Source organism: Protomyctophum bolini (assembly GCF_963924005.1).
Source record: "Protomyctophum bolini genome assembly, chromosome: 9".
Lineage (NCBI taxonomy): Eukaryota > Metazoa > Chordata > Actinopteri > Myctophiformes > Myctophidae > Protomyctophum > Protomyctophum bolini.
In genome coordinates, this window is record NC_137870.1 from 33,957,799 (window position 1) to 33,973,249 (window position 15,451).

General features: G+C 43.2%; 1 protein-coding gene across 1 annotated transcript in view; it reads left to right on the forward strand.

Moving 5' to 3' along the window:
• Positions 1 to 15,451, forward strand: part of LOC308321926 (roundabout homolog 2) — a 55,718-nt gene that overhangs the window by 21,486 nt on the left and 18,781 nt on the right. Inside the window, exons 6-11 of the mRNA XM_080773033.1 lie at positions 512 to 639; positions 3,780 to 3,904; positions 6,185 to 6,356; positions 7,324 to 7,529; positions 9,169 to 9,250; positions 10,016 to 10,184. Coding sequence (XP_080629159.1) covers positions 512 to 639; positions 3,780 to 3,904; positions 6,185 to 6,356; positions 7,324 to 7,529; positions 9,169 to 9,250; positions 10,016 to 10,184 — 882 coding nt within the window. The remainder of the gene's footprint in view (positions 1 to 511; positions 640 to 3,779; positions 3,905 to 6,184; positions 6,357 to 7,323; positions 7,530 to 9,168; positions 9,251 to 10,015; positions 10,185 to 15,451) is intronic.

A 15,451-nucleotide genomic window follows, 5' to 3' on the forward strand; every position in this document is an offset into this window, starting at 1 on the left:
GAGCTCTTTGGTGATTCCTGAGGAATCTTAATTTAGGTGTGGCTGCAAAGATGTCCAAATTTGAGAAACATGCAGACTCACACAGAAAAGGACCATTTCCAAAGATAATAATAATAATAGCTTGAATGTATATAGCGCCTTTCATGAACCCAAGGATGCTGTACAAAATGAACAACCAACCAACAAACAAACAACCAAGCAAACAAAAAACAAAACAACAAACAACTATATGCCATAATCCTGAGAGAATAGGTATATTTTCAAGGCAGCCTTAGAAGAGTCCAGTGTTGGAGCATGGCAAATCTCTATTGGGAGAGAGTTCCACAGGGTGGGGGCTGTCCCCCAAGGTTCGCTTGTTTGTTTTGGGTTTGTTTTGAGTGTCAACCAATTATGGTGAATTGAAAAAATGGCACGGGCTACACTTACAATTTTCAAGACATTGTTGAACAAGTATTCTTGTAAATATACAGTATTGTTCTTGACACCTTGTTCTTCACTTTCTGCCCCCCAGATTTGAGATCCGGAATGACAATAGCCTGCGCCTGTTCAAAGTACGACAGGAAGATGAGGGCACGTACATGTGCACGTCTGAAAACAGTGTGGGCAAGACAGAGGCTTCAGCCATGCTGCAGGTCCATGGTAAGAAGCGCATAATAATACATATTACCAAAGCATATATACTGTACCAAGCTTATGTGAACAGCAGCGAGCACAGGCACAAATAACCTTAGAGAGAGGCAAAAACGTCCTTGTTTAGATGAAGGCAAGTTCATGCATAAGTCGTTCACTGCAACACTACTATGCTTCTACCGAGTGTGTGTGTGTGTGTGTGTGTGTGTGTGTGTGTGTGCGGGTATGCGGGTGTGCGTGCATGCGATTCTCTGAGCAGTGGTTCTGCCATGCCGGAGCTTAATGCTAAACCATATGGATTACTCTATCCGACAGATGTTTGGAAGATAGTGTGCTTTAACACACTGCCAGAGAGCAGTCACACACAGTATTAATAAGACATCGCTTTCTCTCTCTTTCTGTCTGACTGTCTGCATGTCTCTCTGTCTGTCTCGATCTGTCTATCTCTCTCCCTCTCTCTTCCTCACACTCGCACAAACGCCATACACACAAGCATGCATCTCTTGTCTGTTTCTACAGCATGTCTTTTTGCCTTTACTTTAGTCGTCTGGGTTGACCTCATCCTCCATTGCTTTTATCACTCCATATCCATCTCCTTCCGCTCATCTGCTGTCGGGTCGCAGAGGCAGCAGTTCCAGCAGAGAATCCCAGACTAACCTTTCTCTGGCGAGACTTCCCTTTACCTTATCGGCCAGCTCTAACTTGGGGATCCTGAGGCGTACCCACCCAGGCCAGCATGGAGACAATCTCCCCTGTGACCGTGAAAACCTTCTCAGCTCACCAAACTATAAACCCTCTTTGTTCTAGTGATAATAAAAAGTGCCAGAGCCCCTGCTGTGCATCATAAAGTGATGCTCCACATGCCCAAGGCCATTATCTGCCGCCCAGGTCTCTCCTCCGCCACCTTCACTGTCTGGCTGCGCACCAGACGGTTCTTTATCGGTCTTGGACCCAAAGGATGGAAAAACATCTACTTCTCTTTTTCGTCTCTGTGGATGACCCGGCCATCAGACGCTTTCTCTGGGCAGGGTAGCTATGCTTTTAGCCATTCTTAGTCTGGCCTGAGACCAATTTGACCATGGGAGACTCCACCAGGAGTGCCAGGCTCCAGACAACACAGCTCCCTGATTCATTGGGACACACAAAACTCTCCTACGCGATAATGTGATGGTTTTCCTTTTTAAATCAGTGTGTAAATTAAATCTGTACAGTGTGCATTAACAAGTGCTTTGCAGTTCTGTGTGTTTAATTCCATTCCATGCCGTTCCAGCTGTTCCAGCTTTGTTGTTGTGTGTTTTATACATGTAATGTTCCATCCCTCACCATAATGTGGAAGCACAAACCAAACCAAAATATAAAATCAAATGTATCAAATAAATAAATAATTAAATATATCAAACAAATATCAGATCAACTACAAGGTTATATTTTCCACCAGTTATTAAGCGAGCAGCTTAAGGCATTAGGCTTCAGACACTTGCACCAGATTAAGCTTGGGTATCAAACACATCTGGTGTATTTACTCGTATTATGAAAAGATTGTTTAGGAAGAGTTTGATACCATGTAAATGTAAATCCCTAAGTAGTGAAATGCAGATGGTATAGGCTGGAGAATTACATTGAAATGTATGAATCCCTTTCAATTTAACAATTGTACATTATGTAAAAAAAAAATCACTCATGGGGAGAGATACAAATTAATTGCTCCATCTTTCCCTCTGACTGACTGACTGACTACTACTACCTACTTGGCCCCTAGCTCTCTATGCAAATGAGCCTCATTGCAAAAATAAAAGTCACTTGTTGATTAAAGGTATCACTGCTAGAATTTATGATCATGGCAGCAGTGATTGTAAGGCATCGTCATGCAAGCCGTGCTGAGTAGAAGGGTGGTCAAGCTCATTTTAGGTTGCAGGCCGGCAGGCAGGTAGGTGGTCTAAAGTCTAAACTAAGGATTCCTTTTTGTCTGTGTGTGCGACTGTGCATGCTGCACAGACTGAAAGGCACAACATCTCAATTTGTGGTGTATGGTGGTTTGTAGTTTGTTTGACTTACGGTACATTGGAGTGCCTCACTGAGAAAATAAAATACCAGCAAGATGCCTACCAAGTGGCATTGTCTATTTTCAGGCTTTTGCTATACATAACAACTCGGAACCACCTCCACAATCAGCATTTCTTCTCACCACATGGATTGCAATCATAATTATAGAAAACAAGGGAAAATTGCACTCAGCTGCTAGACCTTGAGACAGGGTAGATAGTGGGTGCAAGTGATACACAAGCCACAAGGACAACGGGGTGGCTCCTGTTCTTTGTGAATTCGCCCCTTATAGAATGTCACAATGGACCGGTCTGAGTTCAAAACCTAAACAAATCAAATATACTTTCTCCTGAGGTGGTCAGGGTGGATATCATATACTGTACAGTAACAAATCACAAATGCCTCGTTCAGTGAATATCTGGTTTGATTCCCGGACGGACGGATGGACGGACCAGTTGCTGCATGTCAAACAAAGAACCCGCCCCAAAATAACATGTCTCCTCATATCAAGCCGACAGTCTGCAGCTCTACTCAGAGTCAGACCTTAACTCAAAACAACTAAGTGAATTTAATGAGGATGGCATTGCATTGAACTGTGATGATGTGCAGGCTCAGGGAAAAGGAGATGCACCATTGCACTACTCAGTCAATAATGTGACGAGGAGCGGGAAGATTTATCACACTATATGGTCATAGTTCAGCCACTGAGGATGGCTATAAACAGTGTGTTTCATCAATAAAGATATGGTGTAACTGAGTGGTTATTGATCAAGCAATGGAATGATTATGCATTTAGAATGCTGGACCCTATGCCGGCTCCAAACAAAGGTGGTGATGGTGATGATGATGATGATGATGTAACAAATTTGCATTGTTTCCAGCACAGCACATTACATCCAGGGATGTTTAGTGCCGTGCCGTGCCACGCCCCTTATGGCATTAGGCTAAAGATACTTCCACAGCCTCCGTGTTGCACCTAATATAACATGTAAAATTTGTGCAGAGGATGTACTGTAACTGCAGTATAGTAGTAGTACACTACACGGTTTGGTTCTTTCTGCAGGTGAAAGCATCTAATTGATGTTTTTGGTTATTTTTGTCTCTAGTACCACCACAGATAACTATGAAGCCCCGTGATCAGATTGCCACCCAAGGGCGAAGCATCACCTTCGAGTGTGGGACCTCAGGAAACCCACCACCAGCCATATTTTGGCAGAAAGAGGGGAGCCAGGTAAGAGGGAGTGCATGGAATATAGTGCATTGGTGACCTAGAGATTAGAGGAGCATGCTTTTGATCAGTAGGCTGTCGGTTCAGGAAAAATCTCACTCGTGTGAAGTGAGGGTCTCCTTTGTTTTCTTTTGTACGTCACGGGGGGCATGTTTAAAGCAAACATAAAAGGTTTTGGCTGCCACGGGGGAAATCTGAAATCCATATGTTGGAGGGGCGGGCGGGCTGCCACCCCTCAAAAATGAAGAGTAATAATGAGGAAGTGAATGAGCAACACTCACCCCTCCCTCAATGCCCACCTTTGAATTACCCTTGAGCAAGGAACATGACCCCAACTGCTCCAGTGGAGCTGCTCGGTAGTTAAGACTATGGTTGCACTGTACTGGGTAGCTCCCTGGTGTAAATGTGTGTAATTGAACAAGTGTGACTGTTTGAAAACAGTGCCACTGCCAGCGGGAAGGAAATAAAGCTGTTAAAAATGAAGCTCTGGCTTTCTGATCACTCACAGTCTAATTTAGACATGATACACCTGATTATACACCGATTAATTAAATTAATGGCAATTAAATACATGGTAGAACAGAACATTTGCCAGCTAGGACTGGAAATGAGGGCATTTGGGGTAATGCCTAACTAGAACCACTGCACTAATTAGAAAAGCATGAATTATAGATTGAAACAAGAAATTATTACATAGTCATATTTGTAGCGTTTCCTTTTTTTTGGTAACGTGTATGTTTCTCTATCACAACCTGGCAGCCGTTGTTTTCGTTCGCTTGCAACGTTATTTTGTTGGTTGTGTCTTGTTATGGCATAACATTAGCCGCTGTTTGGTTGTCAGCCGATCCGGTCCGCGTTGCAGTGACTTCCGCGGTGCGCGTGTCATGGCTTATAGGCAGCTAATCATGACTAGGTCGCTACTATGCGATTGGCTACACGAGTGATTCAGACTCCCATTGGCTTAGGCAGTATGGGGTCAAACTCCCATTGGCTTAGGGGGCAGTCAATCATGACTAGATCTCTAATAAAAATGGGCCTGTTGTATGTCAGGTTTCACCTGACAAAAATAATAATTTATCCTGTCCACAAATGAATTCCTCATGTGAATGATGTCTTTGGACATCAAGGTCAAATTTTCTGGTTTGTTTTGGTTATTCTCTGTTTATGTTCCAACCTTGTTTATGTTATTTTTGTGGGGAATTATTCAAACACACATTTGTAAGGGTTTAATATAACCTTTTCCAACATTCTTCATTGCCCACAGACACAATGTGTAATCGGAGGACAGCATATTTGGATTTCGCTCTGAGAAACGAGTACAAATAACTGAGTTTCGTGAGAAAGTGTTTTTCACCTGCTTGCAGACACAGAGGAGCTGGAAGGACGAGACGGATGGCATGAAAGAAGGGGTGGGGGGGGGGGGGGGGGGGGGGGGGTAGAGACTTGAGGAAAAACACCAGGTGTGAGGTCTGCTTCCTAGACAAGACAAAATGCCTTCATCTATTGTAGCTAACTATGAATATCCTGTTGATAAAAGCATATACAAATAAGCAGGTGAGATCTCTCACACTGTGAAGAAACTCTACAGAAGCTTTGCTAGCATGTCATACAGGAAACAGGAAGCTTAAGTTATAAGCTTTAGTCTGATAGACAGTTGAGGTGCTGCCCCCCCTGTTTGTAGAGGTTTATGCTGGATGTTTTTGGATTATCTGTAGCCTTAACCTCGGCTCCTCCAATCCAGTCTAAGCCTCTTGACTTAGAAGAATGAAATAGATGGCTGAATGGACTGATGTGCTTACTGCTTACCCGTTGTTCGCTTCCCTCATCACTTACTGAAACAGACCGAGACGGCCATAAATGGTCTGCCAATCGGGATAAACACAAAACACAAAAGCAGCATGTCATTTTAACTGGTGTCCTTTGGTTTCTTCTTAGTGTTGTAAACATAATGGGTCCTTTAGTCTTGAATTACCAGACCATTGAAGATCTCCACCTGCCGATACATCTGATGACATCTAGAACTTATTTTGCTGATACAGTAAACCAACGCTTTGCGTATTGCTTTCTGTGTGTGTGTGTGTGTGTGTGTGTGTGTGTGTGTGTGTGTGTGTGTGTGTGTGTGTGTGTGTGCGCTCGTGCGTGTGCGTGTGTGTGTGTGTGTGTGTGTGTGTGTGTGTGTGTGTGTGTGTGTGTGTGTGTGTGTGTGTGTGTGTGTGTGTGCGCGCGCTCTCGTGCGTGTGCGTGTGCGTGTGTGTGTGTGCGTGCGTGCGTGCGTGTCTTTAGATTTTATTGTTTCCTGGGCAGCCACCCTCACAGTCTGGAAGGTACTCCGTGTCCATGAGTGGAGAGTTGACCATTGCTGACATCCACCCAGAGGACTCTGGTTTCTACATCTGTCAGGCCATCAGTGTAGCAGGAAGTGTGCTGACCAAAGCCCTGCTGGAGGTGGAGGGGGGTGAGTTTCATGAGAATCTCTGGGACATTAATAATTCCGGTGCTGTCGGCTAATGGAGAGAAAAACCACCATTAGCAAAGACAATTTGTAACACTGCTACAGGATCAACTTTCATAATATTCTGCTTCTCCATCATCTAATTCAGGGGTAGGCAACGTGCCGCTCAGCCCCTCTCCTTCGGCTCCCTGTGGCTTTGGCAAAGGATTATGAAAAGGAATACATTTTTACTTTGATCTTCTTCTTTTTTGCTCCTCTTTTTAATAGTCATGTATTATTATTCTAGGCATAAAGTTCTTATTGCATTCTCCTAAAAATGTGCAGGCTATAACATTTTAAATAGTCTTAAATGTTAAATGGTGCATTTATATAGCAAGTTTATTCAAGGCGCTTTACATAGATTGTGCATTACATTCACCCATTCACACACTGATGGCAGCGGAAACCATGCAAGGCACCAACCAGCACATCAGGAGCAATTAGGGGTTCAGTGTCTTGCTCAAGGACACTTCAACACTGACTCTGGGGGAGCCCGGGTTCGAACCGGCAACCTTGCGGTTAGCATCCAGCCACTCTACCCCTGAGCCACCAGTGACCGCTAATCATGTATTATTATTCTAGGCATAAAGTTCTTATTGCATTCTCCTAAAAATGTGCAGGCTATAAAAAATGTAATTGTCTTGAAGGAAAATAGAGAATGTATTAATGTGTGGACAGATTATTTTGCTACTTTGCTGGTTCTGCATTGAGAAATTAGTAAACATAATTTATGAAAAAAGGGGGGGAAAATCAGCTAACCCCTTGGAACCAGGGGAGTGACGCCAGGACTTCGGCGCTCTATTGCATTTGCTGAAAAAATTAAATAAATATAACCTACATTTTGCAGCTCCAGAGAGATTTTCTTTCTTTATTTTGGGGCAAAATGTCTCTTTTGATAGTAAAGGTTGTCTACCCCTGATCTAACTTGTAGGTCCTTCAGGCCAGTTCCCACCTATCATTCGCCAAGGCCCGGCCAATCAGACTGCATCCTTGGGGTCAGTGGCACAACTTCTGTGTCATGTGATTGGTGGATCCTCAATCAAGATTTTATGGGAGAAGGATGGAGAGAGTATTCAGGGAGATAATCCTCGAATGACCTTGATGGAGAATGGTGGCTTGAAGATCGCCAACATAAAGGTGTGTGTGTGTGTGTGTGTGTGTGTGTGTGTGTGTGTGTCTTTAGATTTGATTGTTTCCTGGGCACAGTCTGGAAGGTACTCAGTGTCCATGAGTGGAGAGATGCTGACATCCACCCACACACACACACACACACACACACACACACACACACACACACACACACACACACACACACACACACAATCACATAGTATGCTTTACAGGCATATGTGATTAAATGTATTGAAAAGCGTTTAAAAAAGACCTGAAAAGGAACGTACAGTAGCCTATACATCAATTTGATCTTCAACCTACATTGAGTTTCGCCATTTCTCTACTGCACCTTATTTTCCTTTCCATTCAATGTATTTTCCATTATTTAACGTTACGGTGAGACAAGTTTTCAAAAGCCAATCTCTGTCTCACAGGACAATTATGTGCCCATGCAGTGTGTGATTGTAATGTTAATGAAGGGGCTTGTTTGCAAACGCTAATACTTTCTTCCGTTGATCAAAGAGCAGCCAGTGGGCCTTTGTGCTGTAACCCCATCTGGAGGTCAGTCAGGCGGTGCACAGAGAGGAGAGCATAGCAACATTGTTTGCATTAATTGACCAGCAGTAGATGATTAATGATCTCCTAGACATTAATTACATCTCCTGCCCGGACGATGCTCATTCACATGCTCTCTTGCCTTCCCCTGACTGCATAATGCACTGCAGCAGTGCAAAGTGAACTTGGAGCATTAAGGTTTGGTCCAATGCACCGCCGAGGCGGAGAGGAAATCTACCATACCACAGTGCTCAATGGAACAGAAGAGATACATTAGTTGGACATCATGACGATGACAAAAACAGATATGAGGTAGAGAGACAACAAGCGAGGAACTAAAAATATTTCCCCTGCCGTCGATGCCCCTTCCCGGCGGTATCAATATTTCAGTAGTCAGTGGAATCATCTAAAAGAAAGACACATCACCTGCCACAAGGTGGCCAGCCTGTCAGCCAGAGGTCAACGCTGTGCTGGATGATCTCATATAGCCCAATGATAATTCCAGCTGCACACTGGCTCTCTGCCATGCCAAGTTTACTCGCTGTAGCAGCTACAGTAACACCATTAGTGGCAGCCAGGCCTGTGGGTGGGCATGCATGGAGCACAGTGTAAACACATGAAGGCAGGTAGAGCTTGGTGCAGTACTGCCTTAGGGCTAGTAGCGGTTGTGGTGGAAGTGAAGTTGTTGCTCCTTGGAGGTCTGCTGCTTCTGAGTGTTGACAGCTAAAAAGTGCCATGTGAGGGTTTAGAGTGCACACACAATGTACGTCCCTATTTGAGGTGGGAACTGATGAACATCCAGACAGAATTTCTCTGCTAAAAACAGATAAATATGAATCAGTGTACTATCAAAGTACTTAGTTATGGTTTAGTTATTAGTACTACTAAGTTCTATCCAAAGATACCGTTGTATGTGTGTTTTCATAGTTTTCATGATAAAGTAATATTGCACTAGACATGTGTTGTTTGTATAGTATCATGTCTTGCTTTGTGAAACTTTTGTTTCAGTTTAAAGAAACTCTGAAACCTTTGTCAAACATTTGATGATCTAAAATGGCATTGTCTTTCTAGACCTTTCAGGACTAACTGCTGTTTTTTATTTTTACAGGAGACAGATTCTGGGATATACACTTGCATTGTGTCTAGTGCCACGGGGGAGTCGAGCTGGAGTGGAATGCTGACTGTCAGAGGTATATTGCATAGTCTGCACACTCCTATACTGTACATCTCCGCATTTAAGAGGAAACTGATCTTGCAACTGCTTTTTTATGCTTTATCATGCATGGTGGTCGTTTCTTTCCACCCTCCACCTATAGGGGCCAAGTCTGAAGGGAAAAGGGCCCCTATAGTTGTTCTACCGTTTCTTCTTCTTTCACCACTTTTTGCAGTTCTGTGCTGTCGCTTTCCACAAAATTCGGCAATATGGTAGAGGGTCATGGGAAAACGGTCAAGAACTGAAGCTGCCTTTAGAGCTCCCAATTATATGATTGTATGAATTATATGATCCACTCTATCCACTCCTGGGATTTTCGTAGCCTGGTTAACCACTCCCCCTTGAAATCGCATTTCCATTCATTTGTGTGGAAGAGTCTGGACCCTGCTAATGTATGTGTACAGCATTGACGTCATCTCCAGTCTCCAACCAGTGAACAACCTGAGCCCGGAACACTGACCCTTATTGGGTCCAAAATCTGGACCCTGCTAATGCATGGTTGATATTGCTTTTATGGCTTGGCCCTGTCTTATCGCTGCTTGCAGCTATATTTTTCCTCATTGTTATGGCATCATTCTTGTTTTTGAGGACTGCTAGCCCCTCCTATGGCCAGCTTTGTGTTTTTTTGTGTACCACATACTAAGGATTCCATTGGCTGAGCACGGAATGTGATGTATGCTGATGTATGCAAGAGTGCCCCTTGAGTGTGATTTAAATTTTTAAATTTTCCTTTCTTTAACAGAGAGTGGAGGGTCATCAGTGCCTCGGCTGTCTGAGTCCATCCAGCTTCCAGGGCCTCCTCAGAAACCTGTAGTGACTGAAGTGACCAAGAACACAGTTACTCTCACTTGGCAGTCTAATCCCCATGAGGGCGGGGCCGCAGTCACTTCCTACATTATCGAGGCTTTCAGGTACGTGTGGCCCAATCCCAATTGCCTCCCTCAAGCCCTGAGCCCTGGACCCTCATTGACTTCAGCTGTAAGTGCTTGAGGGTGAGAGGCTGCAAGGGCTCCACATTGTTGTGAAAGAAATGGGACAGCACTTTGAAGATGAGTCCGCCATGCATGAGTCCATGACACTTTGCATCACTTTATAAAACCTGTCCTTATTCACAGCCAGTGCCTACACATACATGCTTGGCCTATTTATACATGTCTATCATGTCTATTTTAGTATTTAAGCTGATCGTTTTATTATTATTAGTTTCATAAATACACTTTCCTGTGTGATATGGGTTGTAATATTCATATATAATAATATTCATTATACATTTCATTTCCATATTCTTTTACTTTGCTCATTAGTCATTTCTCATCATGTTTCCCTTATTATTATTATTATTGTTATTAAATATATAGCCTATATCCTTCCATTCCGTCTCCTTTTGAGAACAGTGAGAAAGCACTATTGTGTTTGTTGACATTCTAATCGCGATACATAACTAATTTGCATATTTAAATGATTGACGTTTGGAGGATCCCCCTCATTCCCCTGGTAACTCTATGAACTGTGGGTAATTTCTTTGCTAAAGTCAGCCCAAAGTCAGCATCGACGCTGACTTTGGCAAAGGGCACATAAAGGGGCGGGGCTGAGCCCTCACTGACTTACCGATTTCAAATGGGACATCCCTCAAGCCCTCGCAGACTTCACATGAACGCGCAGCTAAGTCAGTGAGGGCTCATTGAGTCAGCAAGGGAGTGGATTGGGATTGGGCCCTAGAGAAGCACATATGAAGAGTTCTAGAGAAAAGTACTGCCGTAGCAGACAATCCGCAGCACTCCAGGTTCAAATAAAATCCTTCTAGGTGCAAGGCTCGAAGATATAAGTTAAGGTGAAGAAAATGCCAGCACTCATTGTATGTCCTTTTACATGATTTTATTTACCTCTGAGACTGAAAACGTACGCGTTTCGGCCTGTATGGCCTTCCTCAGCGTTTGTCAAGTAAGCAGTAATCTTAACCAGGAGGTTAAACGACCATAGGCCTACCGCGGTCCGCGGATATGGCATGTTTAGCCCATTAGCCACGACTCGCTATATATTCCCGGTATTATTGAGGACCATTTTCCAAAGCTTGTTTCATTTTTGAGGAAAGCCATTGGATTCCATACATTTCAGTACAGTATGAAAATCAACTTGCAGAGTCTTGGGGTTATTTTCTGTCAGTTATTACAATGTTTCTTTTTAATGTAATTTAAAGTGCAGATTCATTTGGAAAGTAAAATATGCAGTAGTCCCTAAATGATGTCCTTGTGGCTTGAATGGTGACTTATTATCCCCATGCATTTATGTTTTTCCAATGGCTAGAATGGTTGATTAAGTTCAGTAACATTTGAATGGCTTTGGAGAAACTTTAATGTGAAATCAAGGATCAAGCCATGATCGGGAAAATGCCCTACTTTATGTACGATATGGTTGATGGCAAGCTGAGACAATGACATGCGTTGACGGTGGTGCAGACTGCAGTATGGTCCTTTAAGCCAGCTTCAGCTATTGTACTATATGATTCAGCTATGTCTATTTTTGTCCATACATTCTAGAGCAAGAGCATATTATTCACTTAGCATTATTACATCTTGGGGGTGATTCATGTGTGCCAGAAGGAGAGCAAGAGTTGTGAGGTGATGCAAAGTGAAACAGAGCTGCAGCATTACACAGCTACTATATCACCCATAGAAAACAAGGAACAGCATGGTAAATAAAACCCTAGACCACAGAGTGAGAGAGGACAGATATTGCAGTGGTCAGCTCACCAGCTCTGTCTTGTCCTCGGGCAATGGAGGGGCGCACTAGACCAGTTGTAGAATTCTCTCATTATAGAATCAGAGTAAGGATATAGGCCACATGGGCAGCCACACACGCACGCACAGGGTCGCACGCGCCACATACAGTGCAGTAGACTCAGTCCGAAATCCTCTGTATACGAGGAAAGAATAAGGATCACTTTTGGGATGAACAGGCTGAACAGTTTTGATTTTATTTGAATTTTTGATTTAATTTTTGTTTAGCATAGTATAGAGCAATACATTAAGAGAGACGGCCGGGGGCATTCGTATTATATTAAAGGAATTGACGGAAGGGAGTGGAGCCTGCGGCTTAATTTGACTCAACACGGTGAAGCTCACCCGGCCCGGAGACAGGAAGTGACAGATTGATAGCTCTTTCTCGATTCTGTGGGTGGTGGTGCATGGCCGTTCTTAGTTGGTGGATTTGTCTGGTTGATTCCGATAACGAACAAGACTCCGGCTTGTTAAATCATATCATCAAATAAAAAAGGGAAAGTGCCAGGAGGAGGAAAGAAGCCCTGGGGGCTTATACTGTACGAGGCCTCTACCTATATAAAATACAATGAACACATTATAACAAGACATACATAATCTCCAGAAGACATGATTGCAGTATATAAAAAAATATACAAAATCTACAACATGATTCAAAATACTTCATAATCTAAGACATGATTAGAGACGAGAAGAGAATACAAACTATAATAAACTATATAACAAGTGATTTGGTCAATCAGAACAACCTTCAATTTGTTCTTAAACAAGTTCAGAGAAGAACCAGTAGAATATTTGTTTGTCCCAAAGTGTATAGTACCTCTATATCTAATAGAAAACTGACCATGAGGGGGGGATGGAGATGAGAAGCCTGTCTAGTGTTGTATTTGTGGACTTGAGAATTAGTTTGAAAGTAATTACTAAAAAGCCTGGGGATGGAGTTGGGGGTATGTTTAACTTATAAATAAAAAAGTGTTAATCTGGAAAACGGTAAGTAAGTTGAGCATTTTGAAAAGTGGAGCAGAGTGATCGAGTTCTAACAAATCTCTTCTGGAGTATATGTAGCTGCATGGCCCAGACCATATTGCAATCTACTACACTGTATAATGCGCCACGTCTCTGTGTACGTGTGTGCGTGCGTGCATGCTTACGTGTGTGTACGGTTGTTGTAATGCACGTAACTCGAGAACCGTTTGACCCACCGACTTCACATTCGACACACGCGTTCCACAGGGAGTGCAGTGCCAGGTATCAAGTCGGTCGGACCCACGATTCCCCACCACAAAAGACTCTGGTCAGGCTCTGCCAGTGCGCCTAATGAGGCCAACTACTTTCACCTGTGAAATTTCCAGCCTCTGCCTCAGCCAATTGAGGCTCAACCAATTAGGCTCTGCCAGTGGGCCGAATGATTGCCAAGTACACTTTTCAGTTTGCAGTCTTCACACACAGGCACATACATATATCCATGTGGGAAGTGTGAGAGTTAGGTCGCATTCTCACCAGAGAGCTTTGCTGCGATTAAAACGAATCCTGCTGCGCATTTTCAGAAAGTGCGCTTCGTTTGGCAGGTGTGAAGGCTCTTTCGAATCCTAATGCGCAACAAAGAACCGCATTTTACTCCGAGCAAAAACGGGGGTTTCGCTTCGCTTCCAATCGCGCTTGACTACGATTCGGTGCAGGTGTGAATGCAATCCGCAGCAAATACAGGAAATGAAGCAAACATACGTCAGGCGGGTGAGGAGCTGAACACAGTTGGAGACGGAGAAGGCATATTTTACGCAGCGCAAAGATGTCCCGTTACCGTGGATAGACGTGGTCGAATGAGGAGAGTGGAGACTGAAGCCCTGATCGAAATGAGGACGAGTACATTAATCAATTGCTTAAGAAAACACAAACACTGCAGTGCAGTGTAATAGTATTATAGCCTACAGAATATTCTGTCTGTCTGTGCGTGCTGTAAACATGGAGTGCTGTCACTGTGTGGGGACTAGTGGGGAGTAGGAACTTTCATCTCGATAAACTTTTTGCAACATTTTGCGCTGCTGTCTGTTATATCAGTGCGCTCAGCGCTGTGCCTCCATGCCCAAAAGAACAGTGCGTGGCTGCGTGCTTATAGTGAGAGAGCGAGAGAGGGGGGGCAGTCCCAGACCGTCGGCACGACACATAATGCACGTTATGAGTATAATTTTATCACCATAGATTTATCATTTCACTGTGTAGGCTAGTTTATGAATGTAACACATTGATAAAGGTCCCCCCTGCTGCGTTTCCAATTGCTGCGGATCATGACAGTGTGAAGGCAAACCGTAGCCAATTAAATATGCAAGAATCCCATTTCTCCTCCCATACGCATTCGAGTCTACCGAAGTATTAGGTGAGAATGCGACCTTAGTCAGTTAAACCCACTCACATACAAATTACAGCCTGCACATCATTTGACATTCATTCAAATTGATTGGGGAAGGAGTCTTGGAGCTAGGTGGGTTATTGCTCTGAGTCTAATAATAATTAGGCTACATCCTGATGGGACACCAAGCGATCTATAAACCTTGTTGGAACACTGATGTGTTCTTTCCAGCTTTCCAGAGTTTCTCATCTACTAAAACTCCTAACAATTTTATAGAGGAGAGGAGAGATATCTCAGTGTATCATTAATAGTGATTTTACAAGTATCTGTACAATATTTTTTTAGCTTTTTTCACCAAAAATTTGACTTTTTTATATTTAAGGATTTAAGGATTAATTTGCTCTGAACCATATTGTAGACATTTGTTCCATGCCTTCATTCACCTCTGATTTGAGGGAATGAAGGTCACTGTGTGTTATGATTCAACTGGTGTCGTCAGCAAAAAGTATAGGAAAAAGCCTACGACAAACAGAAGGCAAATCATTAATGTAAATAAGAAATAATAAGGGACCCAAAATCAACCCCTGGGGGTGACAAATCATGACAACAAACACAATATTTTGGACCAAACAAATGATTACAAAGAAGAAAAACAACAAAGAAAGTGTTGTAACCTGCCGTTTCTTTCTACTTTCTAATTCTTTGTCTGGCCCAAAACATTGTGTTTATTGTCATGATTTGTCACGACAAGAGTTGGCTTTGTCCGCGGCGGAAACGTCTTTAAATACTTTCTGAAAAGTCTGAGGAAAATTAACGGGGAATTATTTTCCGGGTCTCTCGAGGGGGCAGGACTGCGACGCTCTATAAATGGGTTAAATAATGTTGGATAGATGGAGGATGGATGACTTATGCAACACTTCCCACGGCTCCTCATTATGGTGTTGTCTTTAAATAGTGCTGGCTATCAAATGGAGAATCAAAGCTGGAGAATCAAAGCTGATTCTCTAGAAGACAACAGTTATATATCGTTGCTGTCGGGAGGAAACCGCCTAAC